This window comes from Balaenoptera borealis, assembly GCF_965194805.1.
Source record: "Balaenoptera borealis genome assembly, chromosome: 8".
NCBI lineage: Eukaryota > Metazoa > Chordata > Mammalia > Artiodactyla > Balaenopteridae > Balaenoptera > Balaenoptera borealis.
This window is the reverse complement of record NC_138865.1, coordinates 119,651,919-119,675,654: the sequence shown is the minus strand read 5'-3', so window position 1 is coordinate 119,675,654 and position 23,736 is coordinate 119,651,919. Positions and strand designations below refer to the sequence as shown.

Below are 23,736 nucleotides of genomic sequence, written 5' to 3'. Positions count from 1 at the left end.
CCCCTCGCAGTGACCAGAGCCTTAAGGATCCCAAGTCCCAGGCCCTGCCCCCGAGCCCTTGAGGGCAGAGAGTCTGAGGGGCCCGGGTTCCTCAGGAGCCCCCGCTGGGTGTGGGGCAGGGGGGAGACAGGACTTCCCTCTGCCCTGGATGCCTCAGGGTATTTATGGGGTGTTAAGGTCATGGCTTTCAGGGCATGCTTGAGTGTGGTGCCCCCAGGACACCTCATCCAGGGCCGCCCAGCGTCCCCGTGGCACCCCAAGGGCTGCCTGTGCCCCCAGCACCCCATCGGTGCTTTGGGGTCCAGGAACCATCCTGCCTCTGGTCAGAACCGTTGACCAGCCGCCCCAGGTGAGAGCGGTCAGAACCCCCGAGGGGGGCCGAGGTCCTCCCTAGCTTTGTGCAGACCTGGTGTTTCCCGTGAGGCCAGGGAGGGGTTTCCTTGGCTTGTGCAAGGTGGGTTTGGCAGCTGTTCCCTGAGTCCCAGCTCCTCCTCCCGGTCCTCAGTGGGGTCTGCTGCGGGGGGCTGGGGGCAGCACCCTGACACCCCCCTCCCCACGCTGCCCTGCCCTCGGGAGGTGGCACCGCTGGGTGGTTTGGGGGCAGGGGAACCACCTGCTCCGTCTGGGAGCCTAGAGGTAGAGCCAGTGCCACATCTGTCACCCCAGGGTCCTGCCCCAAAGCTCCTGCCCCTGATGGGGTGCCCAGGGATGTTTGCTCCCTCCCTGTTGCAGGAAGAGGTAGGGGGTGGGCTGGAGGGAGCTCTGGATGAGGATCCGGGTGCAGAGCTTCTGGGGTGCTTCGCACCCATGCCTCAGTTTCCCCTTCTCCATAGTGGGTGGGGGACAGTAGACCCCTGCCTTCTGAGGGACACGCCCACAGAACAAACAGGCATGTTTTTTGGTGTGAAAACCCACTTGAGGATTTGGCGGGAAAAATGATTTTCAACATGTACGGGCGTTTGCAGGGGAGGGTGGGTGCCGGAAATGAAGGGGGCTTTCTGCCGGCAGGGCCCTCGACTGATCACGTGGTCACTGCTGCAATCTGGGGCATGGGTGGGCAGGCGGGGAACCAGGCCTGGCCGGGGGCCGGGTCAGCAGGCACGTTCCAGAGCCTGGGCTGAGTGGTGGGAGGCACCTCCGCTCCGGCTGGGCCTGTTCGTGGGAGCAGATGCCCGCGCCCTTGGCCTTGCTCATCGCCCTGTGCGGGGCCTGCGAGGCCTGGCGCTGGGCCGGACACCTTGTGATACAGGGACACAGAGATGCACCGGCCGCGCCCGCCCCCCGGGGACCTGGACTTTCCAGGGAGGCAGGCCCTACGCCGGACCGCCATGACGAGTGTGCTGGCTGCTTCTTCGAGGGGCGCCCCCCCCCCCGCCCGGGGTCACAGCTGCCCCCCAAATGCCCCGAGCCTATTCTTTTTTCCAGTAACTGCATTTGGAGAACATATATTCAGATATCGAGCTGCCAGTCACAGGGAGAAGTACTTTATTTGAATTGGATGAAATTTGAACTAGAAGTCATGTTGTTTAATAAGAATGTGTGGTTTTGATTCACTGTGCCTGTCGTATGGTTCCTGTCTGCTGGAGAGTTTAAAACGTGGGCCAGGGGCCTCTGACGTCCAAAGGGAGGGAGAGGGGGTGGCTGAGAGAGGGGGTGGGCGCTGGGCGGGGAGTGCTGAGGTGTGGGCGGGTGGCGCCCCTCTCCTGCTCCGCCCCCATGACAGCCCCACTTGCTGTTACGGGCCCAGGGCTGTGGCAGCTGCAGGCTGCCCACCCTGCACGCCCACTCCTTCCAGTGGCAGGAAGGCAGAGGGGCTGCAGACTGAGCCCCGGGGGACTGCGGCCAGGCTGCGGTCGGAGACGCTGACGGTGAGGGTCCATCTGTGTGCCGGAGACAGAGCTGGACGTCGGGGTGGGAGGGCCACGCTCCACTCCTCCGAGCCCCCTGCGTGGAGACGGGCTGTCGGGGGTAGTTCCGAGTCCTCGCTCGTCACGGGGCGGTCTCAAACCTGGGTTGGGAGGCCGCGTATTTGGAACTGTGCCTCAGGGATCGGGTAGGAATGGGCCTTTGCTGGGCTCCAGGACTGTCACGCCATCTCTAGGTCAGGTTACCCGTAGAGCCTTTGGGAAGCCAAGGAGGGCGAGGGTCCTGTCCCCAGAGCTGTGCACACGGCCAGCACCTTGCTTCACAGATCCCAGAGGCCATCCGTGGACCCACGCTTAGTGACTTTGGGTGACACATCACCCCAGCCCTGCCATGGTCCGGCGATGAGAGGCCACATCTGGCCCCTGCCTTGGGGGCCGTCTCTCTCTCTTCCTGGGATCTGGCACAGAGAAGGGCCTCACGCACCTTCCCCAAATGACTGGCAGGGAGGGTGCGGCTTCCTTGCCCGGGCCTGTGGTTCTGACGTGTGCAGGTGGGCACCGTGTTCTTGCGCCGCCCGTAGCCCTGCCCTTCGGGAGTGGTGCGTGCCTTTTGCTGGATCGCGGCAGAGCAGAGGCTGAGGAGCAGGGGCAGCCTCAGGCTTCTGGCCAGAAAGGGGCAGTGGGGCTGGTGGAGGAATCGGTGAAAATCTGATGAATACACAGTCTGGGGTCTTATCCGTGGGGCACAGGGCAAGCCCAAGGTGTTAGGAAGGGTGTGGGCACCACTAGGCAGTGGTTCTGGGCCGTGGGTGCATCCGCCATGTGTGATGCAGTAGCTTGCACTTAGTAGGTGCTCAATAATGGCTATTGAATGAGTGGATGGGTGGATGGAGAGAAGGATGGATGATCCATGCATGGATGGATGGATGGATGGATGGATGGGTGGATGGATGGATGGATGGATGGGTGGATGGATGGATGGATGGATGGGTGGATGGATGGGTGGATGGGTGGATGGGTGGATGGGTGGATGGATGGGTGGATGGGTGGATGGGTGGATGGGTGGATGGGTGGATGGGTGGATGGATGGGTGGATGGGTGGATGGATGGATGGGTGGATGGGTGGATGGATGGATGGGTGGGTGGGTGGGTGGGTGGATGGGTGTATGGGTGGGTGGGTAGGTGGATGGATGGGTGGATGGCTGGATGGATGGGTGGCTGGGTGGATGGATGGGTGGGTGGATGGATGGATCGATGGTCAGATTGATGGGTGGATGGGTGGATGGCTGGGTGGATGGCTGGGTGGATGGGTGGATGGATGGATGGCTGGGTGGATGGGTGGATGGCTGGGTGGATGGATGGATGGATGGGTGGGTGGATGGCTGGGTGGACGGATGGATGGAAGGATGGATGGATGGGTCAATAGATGGGTGCGTGGGTGGCCGGGTCGCTTGAATGGCTCTTGGAGGTGGCAGCTCCCCCAGAGGAGGTCTGGCCCTGAGGACAAGCTCTCAGGCGTCAGGCAATTCTCCTGGGTCCCCATGTGGTTGCCGTCTGTGCTGCCTGTTCAGGGCTTTCGTCCTTTTCCAGGGAGACATCCAGCAGCTGCTCTTCGTCTCGGACCACCGGGCAGCTTACGATTACTGCGAGCACTACAGCCCTGACTGTGACACTGCGGTCCCTGACAAGCCCCAGTCTCAGGACCCCAATCCAGATGAATATGTGAGTCCTGGTGGGAGCCGCGGGCAGGCCGTCTGGGGGTGGTGGGCGTGGAGGGACACAGAAGCTGTGGGACTCCCGTCTTAAGTAAACCCACTGGGTGAGACTATATTTGATCCCCAGGGCAAGGTGGACTCCTGACTCACTTTACAAAGGGTTCTGTGCTCCCAAAGCAATTGAGTCAAAAAGGATGTTGGTAAAGAATCTTTCACGCAAGTTTCTGGGTGAAGAGAGCCGTGCGCCCTCTGGATCAACACCTGGGTGGGGTGCTGTGAGCAGAAACGCCACAGGTGCCCCCTGCGGGGTGTCTGGAGCTTGCCAGATAGGAGGGGCTCAGGGCTGTCGGAGCAGAACGATGGTCCTCTGACCCCTAGGGCGGCAGCGACTCTGAGGGGCAGCCTCGGCCCGAGAGTTTCAGGAGCATGTCCAATGCCTCTGTCCTCTGACTGTGACCCGTGTGTCTGTGGGTCAACCTTTCCCATCCACCCGCCCCCATGCCCCAGCAGCACCTCGGTTAATTTGATTTGCAATTCTTTGTACCATTTCCAAATGAAAATCCTCTCCCAGCCCCTGCACAGATTGGACTCCTGTTTCTTTTAAGTAAAATTCAATCTTGCTCTTTTTCTCTGAGCTTCCCTTCTTTCACGAGCAGTCAGAAGAGAAGGAGGGGGGCAGCCCATGAAGCTGTGGGGTCCAGGGCTAGGCATGTCTTTCACACCCCGAGAACAGGGTGGACGGTGCTCCCAGCTGGGTTCCTGCAGCCGAGGCCTCCTGGCCACGCCTCCCCCTCCCCATGCCCAATACAGAAATGGGTCTGAGGGTGAGACCATCTCTGTCGCTGTGAAGTCCCTCCCGTGAGGCCTGGGCCTTCGGTGAAGGTCGGGGAGGGCCCTTGGTTTGGCTGGTTGTCCTGGCCCTCGGGTGCCAAAGGGTCAGAACATTTGGACCTTTTAGGGCTCATCTCTCTTTGAAGGCCACCGGGGGTCCCCGTTTCCTTCCCTGGACTCCTCATGGGGCTGGCTCTGCTCCCCCAGGGGATGGAGGGGGAGGACTCCTTTCAGGGCCCACGGGGTTGGTGCCTGGAGCTGGGCACGGCTTTTTGAGGTCCGATCTTCCCAGTTGAACCCACGAGGGAGGGAGATGGCAGGCTGGCATCTCGGGGTGGGGGGCCCACGCCCTCCTCACGTGGCCCTGTTTGCTCTCAGTACCCGGAAGGAGAGGGTGAAGGAGACGCCTATTACTACGAGTACCCCTACTACGAGGACACGGATGACGCGGGCAAGGAGCCCACCCCCACCAAGACACCAGTGGAAGCTGCTCGAGAGACCACGGAGGTGGCCGAGGTCTGGCCGGGTGGCTGCTGGGCCCTGGAGGCCGTGGTTGGCGGGGGGGGTGGGGCGTGGCGAGCATGGGGGCCGTTTGGAGATGCGTGGAGAGCAGGGCCGGTGGGCGGGAGCTTGGCAGGGAAATGGGGGACCAGGAACCGTATGTGCTTTGTCCTCACGGGGAGTGTGGGGCAGAGGGCTTTCCGTGGTGCGGGGGACACCCCTGTGATGGAATCCAGTCCCCTCCCCAACGGGTGGCCAGGACACTGGCCCGTATGGCTCTAAGAGTGTGGAATGTTCTCTTACTTTTTTTGTTTTGGTCGCCATGTGGCTTGCGGGATCTTAGTTCCCCAACCAGGGACTGAACCCAGGTCCTCGGCAGTGAGAACGCGGAGTCCTAACCACTGGACCGCCAGGGAATTCCCTGTTCTCTTACTTTTTAAAAGAAATTTGAGATATAGTTCAGTCTGTCCAAGCGCGTGATTGCGGGGTTTTGTCGTGCTCAGCACTCCCCCGGGCTGGGCTGTCGCCCCCGTTCCGAGGGGGCCCCGGTGCCCCGATCCACAGGGGCCGGTTGGCCGATGGGTCAGCCTCCCTCTCACGCCGCAGAGGAAACCCCCGACCCGGTCCTCGCTGCGCCGGCCGCCCCCCTAACCCTGCGTGTCTCTGCCCGGCTCCCAGGAGCTGACCCAGACCCCTACGGAAGCCCCTCCGGTGCCCGACACCAGCGAGGGGGCCGGGAAGGAGGAGGACCCCGGCATCAGTGACTACGACTACGTGCCCAGCGAGGACTACTACACCCCACCCCCTTACGAGGACCTCAACTACGGCGAAGGCATCGAGAACCCTGACGAGAACCCCGACCGGGGCGCCCGGGCTGAAGTTCCCACCAGCACGGTCCTCACCGCCAATGCCTCTAACGTAATTGCCTTCCCGGCGAGTGGGCTTGGTCCGGGGGAGGGGGCCGGACCCCGGGCTCTTCCTTCTCTACTCCTCACCTTGCTGTCCTGGGGCAGCTGCCCTCCCCCTGCCCACACCTGGCCCTGCCGCCCTTTGCAGCCAGGCCGTTTTAAATGATCGCCGAGGATGCCCGCTGAGTTTGCAGTCACCGACTTGCTGGGTGGATCTCAGCGTTGTCAGTTTTTCATCGGCAAAATGGGTGGAATGAGCCCCGCCCTCCAGGTCTCTTGGGGTTCGGTGGAGATGGAAGAGGACATGCGTGTTTACAGGCAGTGTTCCTGTCTGTGGCCCGGGTGGGGGCAGGCCAGACAGGTACATGAGCTGGGGGTCTGGGCAAGCAGGCCAGACGTGAGGCCGGGTAGGACCATGGGCTTTCCCATCACGCAGACCGGACTTGAAATCTCTGCCAGTGACCTTGGAAAGTGATATCCCCTGTCTCAAAATCAGTGATCTCATTTACAACCTGACACCAGTGTTGCCCGCCTCTTGGGGTTGTTGCCACGTCTTCAGATTGGAGAGGAGTTGAGCTCAGCCCATAGGGAATGCTTAAAAACAACCGTCATGTGATGCTGAATTCTTGACGGCCACAGAGCAGACACACGGGGTTCTGATGGGTCCAGACCCCTCTGGCAGCGGGCATGGGATTAGGGGCATGTTACCCGGAGACCCTGGGCCTGGCGGCCCCAGTTTCCCCAAGTACATGGTGCAGCCTGGTGCTGTGTGCCCGTCCTTCTGCAGCCCTGATTTGCCACGGGGTCTTGGGGGCTTTGGGGTGAGTTTCCCCGTCGTGAGAGGGAGACGATGACTCCCAACAAGTGAAACCCCAGGCCACCCGTGTTCTGTGACCTCGGATGCCACGGTGCTTGGAGTCCCGGGGCTGGGGGCCTGTGCGTGTCCGTTACCTGGCTTCCTCTGGATGACCCCTGCCGCCTTCCCTCTCAGCCGGATCCGCCTCCGGAGGAGGGGATGGACGACTTGGAGGGAGAGTTCACAGAAGAAACCATCAAGAACCTGGACGAGAACTACTACGACCCCTACTACGACCCCACCGCCCCCCCGTCGGAGATCGGGCCGGGCATGCCCGCCAACCAGGGCACCAGCTACGAAGGGGTGAGTGGCTACGGAGGGTGCCTCCCTGGGCCCTTGGGGGGGGACCCCCTGCTTCATCAGCCGGATGGATTTGGTGTAATCTGTACCTTCTTCCTGTTCTCCCTCTCCTCCCTCTGCATCTTACAAACCCCAGATCGGACCACGGGGCGAGAAAGGTCAAAAGGGAGAACCTGCCATCATCGAACCAGTAAGACACGTTCTTATTGTCTCCCCGAAACCGGCGGGGTGGTGGGTCGAAGCTTGGGGCACGTGGCGGGTTAGGTAGGACGTGGCTGGACCTGCGGGACCCCTGCGCCTCTATGCCTGGGGCTTACCACGAGGAGCTACGTGACCTCGTGGATGCCACATGCTGCTTCGAAAAGCGCCTGGGCAGGGGTAAGGTTCTGGACCTCGAATGAGGTTGTGGCTACCCGGGATTCGAATGGGTCAGGACCCGTTGTGCCGCACGCTTAAGATCCGGGCACACCACGGTGTGTCGATTTCTCCTTGATAAAAGGACTCGGCTTCTGGGAAGGAGGGCGCTCCCCTGGAGGGCAGAGGGGCTTAGCAGGCTGAGTGTGGGCCAGGAGCGGCCGGTCTGGGGCCGAGAGCGTTAGCCACGGACCCAGCTCTCCGCGCGGGCCGTGCAGCCAGGTGGCTGCAGCTGGTGAAACAGGGAAGCCTGGTCGTCAGCCACGCCGAGGGGATTTAATGAAACAGCTCTGCACCGAAGCTCCCACTGAGTGAGACTGCACCGCGCCAGGCTGGGGGCGAGTTAAACAAAATGACTGTTGAGAACGTCTTAACTTTGGGATCATAGGCAAGAGGTCCCACGTGCACCTCGTGGGTCGGTGGGTGTTGGCGGGGGCCCCACTCTGTGTTGGCGTGTCCTCTGCCCTCAGGGAGCCGTGCCTGGCCGGGAGCACCAGGGTCCACCCTGTGGCCTTTGGGCTGCCGAGGTCCAGGCCCTGAGCCGGGGTGGGCGAGGTGCCAGGTGATCAGCCAGGTAGGGGAGGGGTGCCCTGCAGCTGCACGTGGTGGGCATGGCATCACGGGCTGGGAAGCAGCTCTAAGAGTGGGGAGGGGCTGGCTGCCAAGGTCCACCCCTGCCACATCCTCCAAGAGCCAGAGGGAGGAGACCAGCGTCCTGCACTCGACGGGTCATGAGGCTGGGGCCAGGCTCCAGCTTTCTCTACTGCCAGGACTTGGTTGCCCGACCTGGAGGCTCCAGGGCGCTTCCGGTCTTGGGGCTTCTGGGACGGAGAACCGAGGTGACCCCCATCCTCCCGTGGGACTGGGAAGGTTCTTCTGGAACCTCATCCCCCTTAGAGGCACCTGAAGCCCGTGGCTGGGGCATCAGGACGGGGGCACTAGATGACTGTCCTGCTCTGTGCTCCCTGCCCCGCCCCCCACGCCTGTCCCAGGGACGGGCGCATCCGCTCCCACTGGGCTGTGACGACTGGGCACACACATCCTGCTCTCGGGCTGAGAACATTCCTTTTCCGGTGCTCCCCAAGGGTCCAAGGGAGTCAGGGCTTGTCTGGGGCCGAAGGATGGGGATGCAGAGGAAGTGGGCAGAGGGGCCGAAGGGGGACATCAGCACCAGGTGGTCCCTTGCTCGGCGACATGTAAAATCCTCACACCACGTCCAGACTCAGGGAGGAAGGCGACCCTCGGGGAAGAGCAGTGCAGCCAGTGGTGCCACCTCAAGACACGGGGCTGCCGGGAACCCACTCCAGTCCTTGAAGGGCTGTGTCAGAAGGTGGACCACACCCCGCGTGACTTCCCTGTGGTCCAGCTGTGTGCAGACCACAGTCCAGATGGCCTTGGTCCCCGGTGGACTTGCCGCTGCCTCGGGTGCCTTCCGTGGTGTCCCCATCGCTTGGTGAAAGGGGCATCTTGCCTGGGAAGAGTGGAACCCTCGGGCAGGCGGGGGCCAGGCTCTGTGGAGCCCTGGGTTTGGTCCTGGCTCTGGGACGGCCTGGCCGGCACCTCGGTCAGGACGAGCTTCCTGTTCACACGTCCCACAGACCAGGCTGCCCCTGTGTGAGAGCCGTAGCATCCCAGGTCCAGGTGGAGGGGGGTGAGAGTGGATGAGGTGTCCCATTGCCAGGCTCCACCAGGCTCCAGCGGCGAGGGTGGGCCGGGGGAGCAGGCTGAGAAAATAGAAGCGGTCCAGCACAAATAGCATGTCTCCAGAAAGTGCATTTCATCTTTGTTCGGGGAGAAGTGAGCCATCTGGATGCAGTTAGGGAAGGATGCCCTCCCCTCTGGCCCCAGCGTTCGCTCCCGCCCAGCCCCCAGCCTGTTCGGAGTGTCTGAGGGGCCGAGGCCGGTCTCCCTGGAGACATCATGGAAACTGTTGGAAATTCTCAACCTGGAGCATCACCAGATGTCCTCAGAGCCTTAGCTCCCTATAAACAGATGGCCGAGTCCTGGACGACTGCCGACGTGGTCTTGCCTCGGCCGCGCAGGCGTCACGGCCCGTGAAGGCTGGGTGGCTGTTTGCTCTCCCCAGCCTGCCCTGGCGACCTCCTCCTGGGGAGCGTGGCTCAGTGTGCTTGGGGCTCTGGGAACCGGCTCCTTCTCTTTCCATCCATCCATCCATCCCAGGGACACAGGGGCTATTTCCCACTCAGACCTGGTACCCTCTGTCAGGGGTCAGCAGCACCAGTGGCTTCTTGACAGGACAGGAGTCCCTCAGCCGAGCGGATTCAGGTCAACAGATCTGGTGCTCCTGGCTGCCCTGGGACCTCAGGGACCAGGCATCTCCAGATTCAACGTCCTGTATCATCTGGTGAAGGCCCGTAACAGGCATGTCTGCCTTCCACTGTGGCTTAAGGAAGGTTTTCTTGGTCTGTGCTATGTAGCCGATGAATGGGCCCCCGTGAAGGATTGTTTCGAGTTCTCAGCTGAGGCTGAGACCTTCCACCCTGGTGGGGTGTGGAGCGGGGCCAGTGAAGGAAGGCCCTGGCTTCCCATGTCTTGGGAGCACTTCTCGTTGGGGTGGTGGCCAGGGGTCCATCCCTTCACTGTACCTGGGAAAGCGCCGGCACCCCTCCACTGAGCTCATCCATCCAGCGGCCTCCGGTCCTTCCCGGGCCGACCTGGGATGATCCTCCCGTGAGAGCCCACGCACCGTGGCCCCCACTCCCTGAGAGCAGCGGTCGTGTGTCCGGGAAGACAGCTGCAGTCCTGCAGGGTCCACGACAGCCAGGGGTTTCTCTCTTGACCCTCGCTCAGTTCTGATTCTCCTCAGCTGCCTTTGTCAGAGGAGGAAACAGGAGAGTGGGACCGATGACGTCATTTGGATGAACTCTCTGTGTGCATCTCGTGTACACACGTCTCCCTGAGTGCACATCTGTGTAAACACCGGGTGCATCCTCCCAGCGACTGGGCAGCCCCGGTGGGGAGGGTGAGGGGCTTGGAGGGGACCTGCAGCCCCTGGCCTGGGTGCCCCGCACTGGGGGGTGTCCGATGCCTGTGCTGACCTGGTGCCTGTCCTGGGCACACCCTCTTACTCCTAGGAGGCAATTCCGGGTTTCACCAGAGGACTGTTCACTTTCAAAGAAAGGCCCAGGGCACAGCAGCGTTGAGAAGCAGCCCGAGCCTGCTCTGTTCCGGGGAAACAGGAGGCAGGTCTGCCACTGGGGGCCAAGTGTGTCCAGCCCTCTCACCGCTGTCTCGGCCGTCACAGGGATTCACGGGGAGGAGGGGTCCACGGCAGCGAGGCGCCCTGCGTGAGGCTGAAGCCTGCCCAGCCGGGCCGGACAGAACCCACTGGGTCCCAGGACCCCCAGAAACGATCCACCACGGTGTTCTCAGCATGCAGACCCTTGCAGGGGCCAGAGGTCCTTCCCTCCCTGGAAGGCCACGCGTTGCCTCTGACCCCCGAAGTGGGCATGGAACACAGAGGACGCTGGGGCCTGCCTGACCTTGGTGTTGACCGGACGGGCGTGGAGAGGAGGCCCGCGCTGGGAAGGTGGCTGAAGCCGAGGCCCGAGAGCCGGAGCCCCCGGGCCGGGAGCTCTGTCTGCAGGGACCTGAAACCTGCTCTCCCCTCCGCTGCCCATGCTGACTCCAGGGCCCAGGCTGACAGGGGGCAGGAGGCCTTGTCCCCATCTGGGGGGAAAGACAGTGAGGCCTGGGGGCCAGAGGCAGCATGGACCTCGGCTCCGCCGGGTGAGGGGCTAGAAGAGGAGGGCAGCTGAGTGTCCAGTGGACTTGGCTGTGTTTCCCATGTGGAGGGAGGAGGGGGCTGGAGACCCCAGCATGGCTTGTCTGAGCAGTTGGGCCTAAAGGTTCCCTAGGCGGGGAACTCAGCCTGCGGCGCCCTTTCCTCTTGTCCCCCCTGAATCCACCGGGTGGTCGTCTCTCCACCCTCACTGGGCCCTGGTCCTGGGGTCTGCTGCTCCCTCAGGCCGCCGTCACCAGGGCCTGCCTGGGCACTGCCCCCTGGGCACAGGAGGGCCAGAGGCGTGGCCGGGGAGTCCTGGCCCCCCTCTCTCCTCTGGAAGCTGTTCTTGAGGGAACCCTGTTGGTTGCTGTCTGGCTTGTGGCTCCCCTGGAGACGCTCAAAGGATGGTCACCGTGGCCCCCATTCCAGAGGCTGGGGACCCCTCCCAGGACGGAGGGTGCAGACCCAGAGGCCCGAGACTGTGCTCCTCTGGTCCACCCAGCATGGAGGGCTTCCTCAGGGCGGGGGTCTGCTAGGGGCCGGGCCCACTCGGGGTCTGGGGATGGAGGGAAGGGGTCCTGGGGTCTCAGACGCTCTCCTTGTCTCTTCCAGGGCATGCTCGTGGAGGGGCCTCCCGGCCCCGAAGGCCCCGCGGTGAGTGTCCCATTTTATTTCCCGTGACTTGTGGGAGGCGCTCGGGGGTGGAGGGAGACCCCTTAAAGCTCCCAGATGGAAAAGAAGGGTAAACGCCCTGGGACCGGCACTTTCTCGAACCCTCTCCTGGCCAGGCGGGAACCGCCCTGTGGCTGCATCTTTAACTCTGCCTGATTTTATTTTTAATTCTAGGGTCTCCCAGGACCTCCAGGAACGATGGGTCCCACTGGCCAAGTGGGTGACCCTGGAGAAAGGGTAAGGGCGGCTCAGTCCCCTCGGATCACGGGCTCTGTGGCCTCGTCCTCCCTGCTCGCGGAGCAACCTTGACCTCACCTGTGTGGGTGACCGCAGTACACTGACGTCCTTCCCCAAATTGCCCCGCCCCCCGCATCTCACGCCACCCCTTAGTGCGTCCACTCTCTTCAGATGTTTAGGGGGCCGACTGTTGCCTGGCCCTGAGCCGGAGGCAGGAGACCCCTGCAAAAGTGAGCCTCAGCCTGGCTGTGGGTCCCCCGGCGGGTTCCAGGGGCCAGCTCACGGTGGCGGCCCTGCATTAGGGTAGCAATAACAACAGCTGCAGTGGCCAAAGAGCTCTGGTGCTGCCTGGGCATCCCACAGGATCCAAATTATCCTCCCTCAATACGAGAACTTCATTGGCCTTAAGACCCCCTCGCTCCAGCTTCCTTGTTGGAAATCTAGCAACAGACACAGAAAACTTGCTCTGGGTCAGAGAGACCATCTTGGGGTCACCCTAGCCAAAGGGACCATCCTGGGGTTACGCTGACCAAAGGGACACATCCTGGGGTCGCCCTGGTCAAAGGGACCATCCTGGGGTCTCCCTGGGCAAAGGGACACATCTGGGGGTCACACTGGTCAAAGGGACCATCCCCGGGTCGCCCTGGGTGGCTGCCGGAGAGATGCAGGCTGAGCCCAGTTCGCGGCAATTTCGTTCCGACTCCTAGTGGGCGTTTGGGGGTACTGCAGCCCTGTGGGTTCTCGTCCAGCTTGACTTTCTTTTCTTTTTGTTTTTCCTGCTGGTCTAATGAATATCGATGTGAGCACAGTCAGACTGAGAGCTATAATTGGGTGTAGTTGTAGATGAGAGACACTGGGGGCATGTGTGCATCCTAACAAACCTTTATCCCCAGCGCCTGGCACACTGCCCAGAGCAAAGACCTCACGGTTTTGGGGTGGACAGTGCCTGGGTCTGGTCCTGAGGAAAGGCGGCTGGGGTCTGCTTCCAGGGGGTGTTTGGCTGTCAGGTGCTGGGGGCTTTGGGGTGATGATCAGGGTGATGTGAGGTGATGCCCGCAGACAAAGCAGGCGGCCGTGTGACCTCTGAGGGCAGCCGGATCAGACTGGCACCAAACAGGATTCTCCGCCATGTTGCTTCCCTGTGGCCAGTGGCTTTGGGGGCAGAGTAGGTGGGCCTTGCTCCGTGGCTGGCCTGTGACATGCTTGGCCTTCCCATACTTCCCATGCCACTCCTGCCTCTGCCACAGTTGAAATTCCAGACAAGCAAGTGAGGGGCCCGTCCTCTGCCCACCCCTGAACCCACACCAGTCGAGCTCTGCCCCAGGGGCTGCAGTCTCTAACCCAGCTCACTCCAAAGGTCTGGGAGTGGATGGGGGGGGGTGACAGCCGTGTCCCCCCACAGAGCCGTCCTCAGATGGACCCAGGGGTGTGACTGAGTCCAGATGTCAGTGAGAGAGGACGGCCGGCCATAGCACACATCTTCTGTCTTAGACGTAGGGAAGGTCGCCCCCTTTCCTGTGGGGGTGCCTCCCTCCCTGCAGAATCGGGATGCACTTGATACCCTCGGGGCCAGAGAGCAGCAGGGTCAATGACCCTATATCATGTCCACTCAGCCCGGTAATGACGCTGCCATGGGCACAGCTTCTCCAGCCCCTTCTCCCAGTTGTTGAGACCTCAACCCCTCCCCCCCACCTCTTTAGGTTTCAAGGGTTGGGCATCCTTTCGGGATTTTGCTTGAGGGTCTTTACTGTCTTTTAAAAGGCTTGTAAGAACCCCCGTTACACGCACGGAAAGCGTGATTCACAGGTGCCTGCATTGCTCCCCAGGGCCAGCTGGGACGATGCCCAGCTATGTCACCACCTGCCCCCCCCCCCGGCTGGCTGGATTTACACTCAGGGCCAGGGGAATGGACACAGGCTGGGTCCCTGCAACTTGGCTGAGAGGCAGAGTCCACTGAGGCCCATAGGAAGCTTTTAGCTTCGCAGAGGCCATGGTGAGTGACCACCGATGCCCGCAAGGCAAGGTTGTCCGACCATCTCCTGCCTTCTGGGGGCAGGACAGGCGGCTCCGCCTTCCAGTTACCCTGTGTGCCCAGGACATCTTTTATGGGGACATCCAACCTGGGGCACCTGGTTACTCACCTGTTCCACACAGCCAGGTATCCCTGTGATGTCCTGGCCACAAGCCACGGTAACACGGGCCTTCCCTGGGTGTGTTGGGGCCACGTCCTCTCTGTGACCTGGTCATCCCCCCTCCGGTGCTATCAATGAGGCATCACTAGGATTGAGCCGGGACCACCTGAGTCGTCTTGTTAACCTCTTGAACCCCCTAGAGGCCAGAAAGACCCTTTTTCATATTAGGGAGCACATGGGGGGGGACCTTTTGAGCTGGGACAAGGCTGAAAGTATCGATAGAAACACCTCAGTGCCTCCCTCCAGGCCTGTCGGGCTTCCCGGGCTCAGAAGACCTCAGTGAGCTCCGCTGGGACTTCCCGGCCCCCTCCTGCTGCAGGGCCAGCTGAGGCTCCTGGTAGGATGGGAGCATGCATGGTGCCAGCTTCCCCCAGGGCTCTGGCACCGGCCGCAGGTGTAGCCAGATGTAGTAGATCTGTAGTTTTCAGATCTAGAGCAGGAGCTGACCCCTAAGAACTTCTCTGGCCTCTCCCAAGCTGTAATTGCACAGGAGCTGGCCTGAAAAAAAAAACCCCACTGATATTGAGGATCTGAGGATTGGTGCGTGTTCCTCTCCTTTTCTGGGTCTTTCTAAGAGCGGAAGCAAAAATATCTCAGCATAAAGACTCCCCTGGTCTTTGCAGCTCCCTCCCCAACCCTGCTGCTTTTATTATGAGAAGCAGCTCGGCTTTGCAGCTGGTGCTGAACCCCGGGCTCCTGGGTTCAGCCTGGGGCCTGAGTCTACAGCCACTTTCAAAGGGTCTGAGCTCTCTGTCCCCTCATCTCCGTGCCAGAATGATGCCAGGACGGCCTCAGGAAAACCCTCTGTTATACGTGGAAGGGGTGCCTTGTTTCTTTAGCTGGTCTACGTGTGACCAGCCCTGCGGTGCCAGTCCTTTAAAACATTTCCGTCTGACCAACTTAGGCCACTGATCAGAAAACACACAAAGGCCGGGTGACTTTTCTTATTTCGCCTTGAGCCTGGTGGCTGGAGCATGCCCCGTGTCTGGCAGGCCGTGGACAGAGTGAGCCGCGTCATGAGCCTGCGTTCGGTGTCCTGAAGGGTGGGAAGGCGGCTGTGATGTAGCCCCATCTTTTGGCTCAGGGGACAAAGTCTTTGAGTTACAGACCTCAGTGCTTGGCAAAGCTCGGCTGACGATTTTTTCAAGCCGTGGTAAATACAGGTGCGGTCGAGGGGACACGCGGGACTGACATCAGGTTTTAAAGTGTCGGAAGGATTCACGGGGTGGTTTTCTCCTGCGAACCTTCTCTTTCTCACAGGGTTTCCAGATTTTCCTTGTCCACCTATGCTTACGCTCTTGGGAATCACGCTGGGTGTAATTGAAGCCTGTCAGCGTGAGGGTGAAATAGCTTTGGGGCCCCTGAGGTTGAATTTTCACCCTCCATGGCTTAAAAAGAGCAGGAGGAGGGTCTTTGAAAGTGCAAACAGTGGATGAGGGGCCGCCCCAGTATGCTTCCTGGTTTCCAGTGCTACACACACACACACACACACACACACACACACACACAGGCACGTGCTCACCACGTGGACACCACATGGACGGCATCTTGTCCCTGGGAGACACGGACCCTAAGCTTTGAATTGGGGGTTTGATTTGGGATCGACTCAGCAGCAGAAAGCTCAGCTGTGAACTGCTATCAGCATTGGATTTCCAGGAGGAAATCTGGGTGGCAAAACACGTTCTGGATTTTTCTTTTTTAAGCAAGTTTTATTTTCTGAGAATTTTTTTTTTCTGAAATGGCAGGCAAGGACCATTTGGCTGTATCCATTAGCAAAAAGGGGAACGGGAATCCTTTGACCCAGCAGTTCTGCTTCTGAGGACCTACCTAAGAAAGATGGCTGGGAATTCCCCGGTGGTCCAGTGGTTAGAACTCCGTGCTCTCACTGCCACGAGCCCGGGTTCGATCCCTGGTCGGGGAGCTAAATCCCGCATGCCGCGCAGCGTGGCCAGAAAAAAATTAAAAAGAAAGAAGGAAAGAAAGATGCCTGAAGACGCATCATGCAGCCTATGTCCTAATGAAAACTGGAAATGACCTAAACGTGCATCAGAGGGGGACGGATTAAATAAATGATGAGTCTGCAATGTGTGGCCATTAAAATGAATGCGGCCAAGCTCATAAATAGGCCACGATGTGCAGCAGAGGAAAAGGGCCAATTGCAGAACAATATGGACAAGATGACCTCGTGAAAAAGGAGGAAAACCGCCTCCCTGGCCACGCACCCCTAGACTAACGGACGTGATACACATCGGGTGTTCGGTGCCTGTGCTTCTGGCCTCTCTGGACACGTACAGGATTTTAGCCCTGGTTACTTCTGGAGGAACGAGAGGGAACTTTCCCTTTTCCCTTTGTGTGAATCTGTGTTATACCACATTTCACAAGAACGGGGATCGGTCCTGGAGTAAACATAACCACTGAAGAAAAGACGGTGTTAGTTCCGGCCCAGGCAGTGCACACCCTTCTGGGTCATTCCGGGATGGACCCCCCAGGTGCTTGGTCTTCTGGGCCGGGGAGTCAGTCTGTGTCTGAGCTGGGAGCATCGTGCCGTGGTGGTGTTTGCACACTCGGTTCGAGGGCTGGACCCAGCGTCCCTCGCAGTGGGGCCGATGGTGGTCTCTTTCATTGAGGAGGGGGAGCTAAGCTTCATCTGTCTCCAGACAGACCTCGTCCCCCGCAAGCTGGTTGGGAGTCTGCCTGCGTTAGTGAGAAGCTGAGCGATAAAACGCTTTTTTGTCAATAAGCCGTATTATTCGTGTTACGTTCACATAGGCCTGACTTGGGCCAGGATCAATTAGAGACTCTGTCGGCGGGGCGCGGGGGCGTGGGGTGCTGTTAGGATGAGCTGGAGGTATGATGTTTGTACAGAGGTGGGGCTTTGAATTGCTTGAGAGCACTGGTGTCCCGTGCACTGTCCTCCTGGCGACTCCGGTCCCGCACGTCTGTCCAGACAAGTGGACGCTTTCCGTCTGGCCTCTGCCCCACCCGCAGAGCCGAGGGCGCGTGGGGAGGGGCCCCTCGCTGACCACGGACGAGCTGGCCCTCTGAGCAGCCAGCGCAGGTGTCCTTGGGCTGCCCCGCCCAGGTGGGACACCTGGCAGGGACGTTCCTGGGGTCGTGGAAGCCCCAGCACCCTGCCCCCAACCACCTCCCGCAGTGTGGCCTCTGCCCTCCACCCCCCGCCCCCGTGGCAGGCTCCAGCCTTTCTGTCTCTGATTCCTCTGGATCCGCTCAGGCCTCCCTCCATCCTCCTCCCTGTCCTCAGCCCACAGCAAAGCCCCCCTCCTCTGGGCTTGGGGTCTGCACATCCCTTTCCTGGGGTCCTGCGTTGCTCTGTGCTTGTGCAGTGCGTTTCCTGCAGGCCCTGACTCCGCCCCGTCACCCCGTCCCAGCCCAGCTCCGCCCCGTGCGCTGACCCACTCTCCTGGCCCCTCTGTCCACAGGGTCCCCCTGGACGCCCAGGCCTTCCTGGGGCTGACGGGCTGCCCGGCCCTCCTGGAACCATGCTCATGCTGCCGGTGAGTGTCCTGACTTGGGGGCTGGGCGGGGGGGGTGGCCGGGTGGGTGGGCTCGGGGCTCCAGGTGCGACGGGGGAGTGGGGCCCTGGGCTGTTTCCGAGGGGGTCGATCACCGGGCCAAAGACTAGCTCCAACCTGGGCTGACTGTCTTGTAGAAACAGGCTCCTTGGGGCTGTTCTGCTGACATGGCAGGGTGGACACCGGGGTCAAGGTCTCCACCTCTGCCTGCGTCCAGGGCTGGCCCCTCCGAAGGGGACGGAGTCCAGCTCTGCGGGAGGCTGTGTGGTGTCTGCTTCCGTCACCACACACCTGCCCTCTCCACTCGGACCCCCGTGCCAGCCGGTCCCTCCTTGAACTTGACTTGCTCATGACTTTGCGGGTCCTCACGGGGAGCCCAGGCTGGGAGGACGAGTGTGTGGAGGGCTGGTCTGGGCCCATGTCAGTTTCTCCGTGAGCCCGTGTGTCCGAGAGGCTGGGTGCAGCTCGGGAGACCCTGCGTGGACCTGCCGCCTCCCTGCTGGGCCTCGGTGCGGGGTTTGCACTGGGCCCTGGGCTTTTCCTTGTAATAAGTGGGGGCCGTGGGGTCTCAGGTGAGATGCCGCAGGTGCCAGAAAGGGCTTCCTGGCTGCAGGGAGGCTCTCCGGGTGGCCCCAGGGCTGAAATTGGCCGGTGGGGCTGGAGCAGCTCTGTGCTGGCAGAGCCGGGTGGTGTGACCGAGACGGGGTCTGGGGCTGGAAGCTGCCCATCTAGACTCTCCAAGACTCTGCTGTTGCCAGAGAGGCCGATGGGCACCGCCTCAGCCCTGGGGTCCAGAGTGGGCACCACGTCGGTGTGCCTTTGGTGACCCCAGTCTTACACCTACAGTTCCGGTTCGGAGGGGGCGGCGATGCGGGCTCCAAAGGACCCATGGTCTCAGCCCAGGAGTCCCAAGCTCAAGCCATCCTCCAGCAGGCCCGGGTGAGTGGTGCCTGGGGCCGGGGGGCTGGGGGGTCAGAGCCCGGCCCCATGGGGCTCGGAGCCCAGCTTGGAGGGGAAGTGCCTCTGGCCAACTTGGGTGTGCTTGCCCGAGAATCAGGAGCCTGCGGGGCTCCAGTCATCCCTGTGCATTTGGGGGACCCGGGTGAGCACCAGGAAAGGTGGGGGAGGTTTCTTAGGGGTTCCTTGCCCACACCGAGGGTCCAGGTTCCTGGATGAGGACTTGGCTGCTGAGCCCCTCTGGCACCTGCTGACCCCGTGCGCCCAGCTTCAGCCGTCTGCTGCCCTCCCCTGGGCTCTGGGGATGGAGAGACCCCCCATGTACTCTGGAAGGGGCTCCCTCTGATGGGCTGGGCCGAGCCCGACGCCCTGGGGAGAGAGCCCGTGGGCCCCAAAGCCCCTCGCTCAGCCTGGAGGTCCCGAGGAGCACTTGCCCCATTACTGCTCTGCTCTTGGCAAATGAGCTGATTAGTGAATTGTGTTTTTAATTGACGAGGCTCCAGGTTGCTGACTGCCTGTGATAAGAGCAAATGCCACCCGGCGGGGTGGGTGACCCTTCAGTGGAGTGCCCGTAATGGGGCATTGCAATAAGCTGCTAAGTAGTCCCTTGTTTGGCAATATTTATGTAGCTCTGGCGCAGCGGATAGATGCTAATGATAGAACGGGTGGATAATGAATTACAGGGCGGCGGGTACTGAGTCGTTGCTGTGGAACAAATTGCCGTGTGATATAATCAGCGGGTAACAAACCCCATCACCTGCCACCGGATTTATTGGCGGGCCGGCCTGGCTGGCCTTTGAATCTGTGTGTGTTTTGACTGAAGTCAAGTGGGCGATGGGCTCCCAAGAAGATTTTATAACACAAAATCTTCCAAAATTAAAATGGCATCATGCAGGGAAACAGTCTCAGAGTGGCGTGGAGGAAGCCCTTTAAGAAAGCAGGTTGAGCTGTGTGGTGGCAGCTGGGAGGCGTAGAGCCACCTGGACAGGTATCTAGGTGGGGCCCTGGGCGGCTGAGGCTCCCTGGCTGCCCATTCTGGGGATGACTTAGTTCACCCTAGGAGGGCTCCCCGGTACCTCCCCGGTCGCTGGAAGTGCCTCTCGTGGAACCCTAACCCAACCTGGAAGCGGGGCTGCTTTTCAAGCTTACTCTGCAGGGCGCACGGCTGAGGGCAGGCCCTGCCTGTGCGAGGCCAGCTGGGGAGAAGGAAGCAGTCAGCAAGAGGCTCTGAGCACCCATGTGGGTGGAGCGCCCATCCCCAAAGTGGGGAGTGGACACCCACCCGGCCCCCACCCCACCTCTGCCGCTCCGTTTGTGGTTGTCGCCGGGAGCCCAGAGGATCGGCGGAAGTGGGTCTGGGGGGTCCATGTGACCTCCTCCCCCAGAGGCTCCTCCCCCCTTCCCACCTGGCCCGTCTCATCTGTCGGTAACCAGGTAAACCAGCCATTTCTCAGCGTGTCCCGTTTTCCCTTGCAGCTGGCGTTGAGGGGGCCGGCTGGCCCGATGGGTCTTACTGGGAGACCTGGCCCCATGGTAAGTAGTCATAGGGGAGCCTGGGGGAGCCTGGGGGGTGGGGTGCCATTCCCCCCCCCACCCCACCACCAGCCCATCAGGCTCCCAGCTTATCCAGGTCAGAGCACACTTAACATCACTGGGACCTTGGGGCAGGAGGGGCCTGGGTGGGCGGGGCCTGTGGTGCCCTGGGGGCTGGGAAGCCCTCACACTTGCACTGGCTACGACTTTACCTCGTGACCCTGGGGGGCTCCAAGCCTCTTTCTTTTGAGGCCGCCATCCCTCTTTATAGTCGAGACCACCTCAGTGTGGGGCAGACCCCGATTCCAGCCCCCTGCCCGGCCCTTGCTGCACGAGCCTCGGGCAGCCAGGCACACTCGGGGCAGTGAAGGGGGCCCCGGGGGTGTGCATGGCCCTTGAAGCTTGCAAGGAGCCGGAGGATTGAAGCGCACGGTGCCCCCATCCCCATTCCCCATGTGGGGTGGGCTTGGCCCCTGGCCCCAGGTCTGTGTCGGTGCCCTCCCAGCATCTGGGGATCTTGCCCTGCAATGGGCGAGGATGTCCACACACGGCCCCGGGCTACGGGCTGTGACAGACCGTGGTCAGATCCACCCCGGAGAGAAGCGAGCGTGTTCTGAGCTCGTGGCCCTCGTGTGCGCCACTGTCCAGGATTTCCCTCAAACCTGGGAAGAGATGCAAACGAGGAGAAGTTACTGCTTGTCCCTCGGGTTCTGTCCAAGGCAGCCGGCCGGACTCTGTGGGAGCCCTGCCCACGGGCCAGTCCCGTGTCCCTTCTGCTTCCCGGCCCTTCCCCAGTCACCCCTACAGCCGGTACCTGCCGGGCGTCCCCTAACCAGACGTGTCTCCCCAGGGCCCTCCCGGGAGTGGAGGTCTGAAGGGCGAGCCGGGAGACATGGGGCCTCAGGTACGTACCCCCCTCACCTTCCTCTGTCTGAAGGGGCGCCCCCCGGAAGGCGGTGCCCCCAATGCTGCATTTCGTCAAGGAAGTAGCGGGAGTTGCCATCACCTGATGCAAAGCTGGATGCGGAACAGCAGTGGTGTCTGCAGCCGGGGACCGAGCTGGCTGTTTTCGGTCCCTGCCCTCACTCAGGGCAGTGGGTCCTGCACCCTGTCCTGCCGTTGCCCACGTGCTGGCAGCTGGGACAGTAGCCACGGGCCAGGTGGACGAGCACGGGGACCAGGCTTTGCTTTTTTCCCTCTGAAAAACAGACACGCTACTGACCTTTGTCCTCTGATTCCCGACAGGGTCCCCGGGGTTTGCAGGGCCCACCTGGCCCGTCAGGAAAGCCTGGAAGAAGGGTGAGTAGTTCTCAGTGACAGCGGCTGGGCCATGGATGGGGCGGGAATCTCGGGTGCGTTTGCCCCGATCATGCTGCATCTTGCTGGCTAGGCTTGGCCCAGCTGCTCCCCTCCCTTCAGAGGGCGTGTCTGTGTCCAAGGCTGGGTGGGTCCCATTCCACGGGGGACAGTGAGCTCCCCCGCCCCTGCCCCCAGCCTCTGTCCCGAGCATGTGAACATAGTTTAACAAACATGTTTAATTAAAGCAATTTCCCAGGCTCTTTGGGAGCAAGTATGGAAAAGACAAAATGATCAGTGATCCTTTCTTTGGGGGCAGCCTCATTTCTCCAGAAATGGCTTTGGTTTGAGGGAAATGGCCGGCCGGCTGCTCGGGCCCCCTGCACCTTACCTGTGCTCCTAGACTCCTGGATTCTCTGTTTGGGTTGTAATTTTAGTGGATGGAACTGCTTTGCTTCCATACGACCGTGGCTACTGACAGAGAGTGTGCATTTATAACCTAATATAAATTAATGAACACCATCCAGACGAGCTTGGGAAATCTTAATTAACCCACATCAGACTCTGACTAGTGGATCTTTTCATCAAGTGAATCTTTCTACTGAATGAAAAAATTACTCGTTCTCGTGTTGTATTTATACCTAGATGAACCCCTGCAAGGAATGGTGGGTGGCCACTGAGCTGCCAGTTCCTGCTTTAGCTGCAAAGTATACAAGGCAAAAATGAATAATTCCTTAGTGGTTACAGGGCCTCTGTCCCGGGAGTTAATTGTAGTTACAAGGGAAGTGATGGAGTGAGCAGCATTCAGGCACGGCTGTCTCATGCTGGCCCCTCAAGGCTGCAGGTTCACAGATCGTGGAGGGGACCCAGGCATGAGACAGAGGGGTGCACAGATGATTCTAAAAGGGCCACTGATGCCGGAATTCAGAGATTCTTGGTAGACAGTGAGGTGGTTTATCTTGGATCTGGTTCTGAAAAGCATTTTATTTCTTTGAGGGTCTTTTGTATCTCTGTAAACACTTATTGTCAAGTTTCAGTGGAAACGGTTTCTCGGTCAGGGCGGGGTGAAAACTGAAAAGGGAAAGATGCCAGCGATGGTTCGTAGTGTGACTCGTGGCAGTGACCACTGGCATCAGGGCCGTGGATACGCATGTTCTGGAGGAATGAGGCTGGAGAGGAGGGGATGGGAGGGGCTCAAGGCCGCATGGTGGGCTGTCCCTTTAGTTCTTTGTGCAGTGTGGAGCCCGTCAGAGTGAGAGAAGCATCCGGCCGTTTGCCTGCAATGTCCTGCAGTGAAATCCTGTCAACTCTTCTGACAGATTTCTCTTGATTTCTGAAAGCGTTTGGAAATTTGAGGAGAGGCTCCCGGTCGGCCCCTCTGTTCACGGGGTCATGTCTGCGTTCGGCCTGGAGCTGCGTTGCTCGGGCGCATGTTCCGAGATGACTTTTCATCCCTGGCGGTTCCTTGTAACCTTTAACCTGGGGTGCGCAGGCCGTCTCCTGGTGGTCCCCCCAGACCCTCGCCGCTTTCACGCTGCCCTCCCTGTCCTTGTTGTGCTGTGAGGCCTTTCTGCCTGTCGGCGCAGCCCCGGTGCCCCTGGCGAGGCCTCTTGGATCAGGCGCGTGTGGCCTGGAGAGGAGGTGCTATTTATTGATCCAGGCCGGCGCTTTATGCTCAGCTGCCTGACGATCCTTATCAGCGAGTGGACATCTGCCTTGGTCCCCGCCCCCATCTAGGTGGCCTCACGCCTGGCAGGCTCTCCTGGGGGACTGCGGCCTTTATCGGGGACCCTGGTAGGTCCAGGCCCTGTCCTCCAGCCCCAGGTGGGGACCGTGGGCCTGCTGCCCCGGCTGGAAGGAATGGCCGTGGGAGTGGCCCCCGGGCACGGAGGGTCGAGCTCACCATCCAGACCCCGCCTGGGGGCGGCTGCATGGCCTTCGAGAGCCAGGCCACCCCTCTGGGCCTCACTTTCCTCCCCATCCATCGCACTAACCAGATGCTTTCTCTCGCCCTGTGGCTCTCTGGGCTTTCCCTTGATGTCAGCTGGTGGACGGGACATGTGCAGATGTCAGGGGCGGGCTCTCTCCTGGGTTGTGAAGCGGGTCCCACGGACCCACACGGCCCCTCGGTCGCCCCCCGTCACACTGTCTCGTGCATGCCACGTCCTCACCAACACGGAG

The 23,736-nt window shown here is 61.0% G+C and overlaps 1 protein-coding gene across 2 annotated transcripts in view; it reads left to right on the top strand.

Annotated features, from left to right (window-relative positions):
• Positions 1-23,736, top strand: part of COL5A1 (collagen type V alpha 1 chain) — a 159,724-nt gene that overhangs the window by 64,918 nt on the left and 71,070 nt on the right. For both annotated transcript variants that reach the window (XM_082403166.1, XM_082403165.1), the window contains exons 5-16: positions 3,456-3,587; positions 4,790-4,927; positions 5,591-5,830; positions 6,812-6,979; positions 7,113-7,166; positions 11,748-11,789; positions 11,982-12,044; positions 17,677-17,751; positions 18,616-18,708; positions 20,203-20,259; positions 21,110-21,163; positions 21,505-21,558. In XM_082403166.1, coding sequence (XP_082259292.1) covers positions 3,456-3,587; positions 4,790-4,927; positions 5,591-5,830; positions 6,812-6,979; positions 7,113-7,166; positions 11,748-11,789; positions 11,982-12,044; positions 17,677-17,751; positions 18,616-18,708; positions 20,203-20,259; positions 21,110-21,163; positions 21,505-21,558 — 1,170 coding nt within the window. The remainder of the gene's footprint in view (positions 1-3,455; positions 3,588-4,789; positions 4,928-5,590; positions 5,831-6,811; positions 6,980-7,112; positions 7,167-11,747; positions 11,790-11,981; positions 12,045-17,676; positions 17,752-18,615; positions 18,709-20,202; positions 20,260-21,109; positions 21,164-21,504; positions 21,559-23,736) is intronic.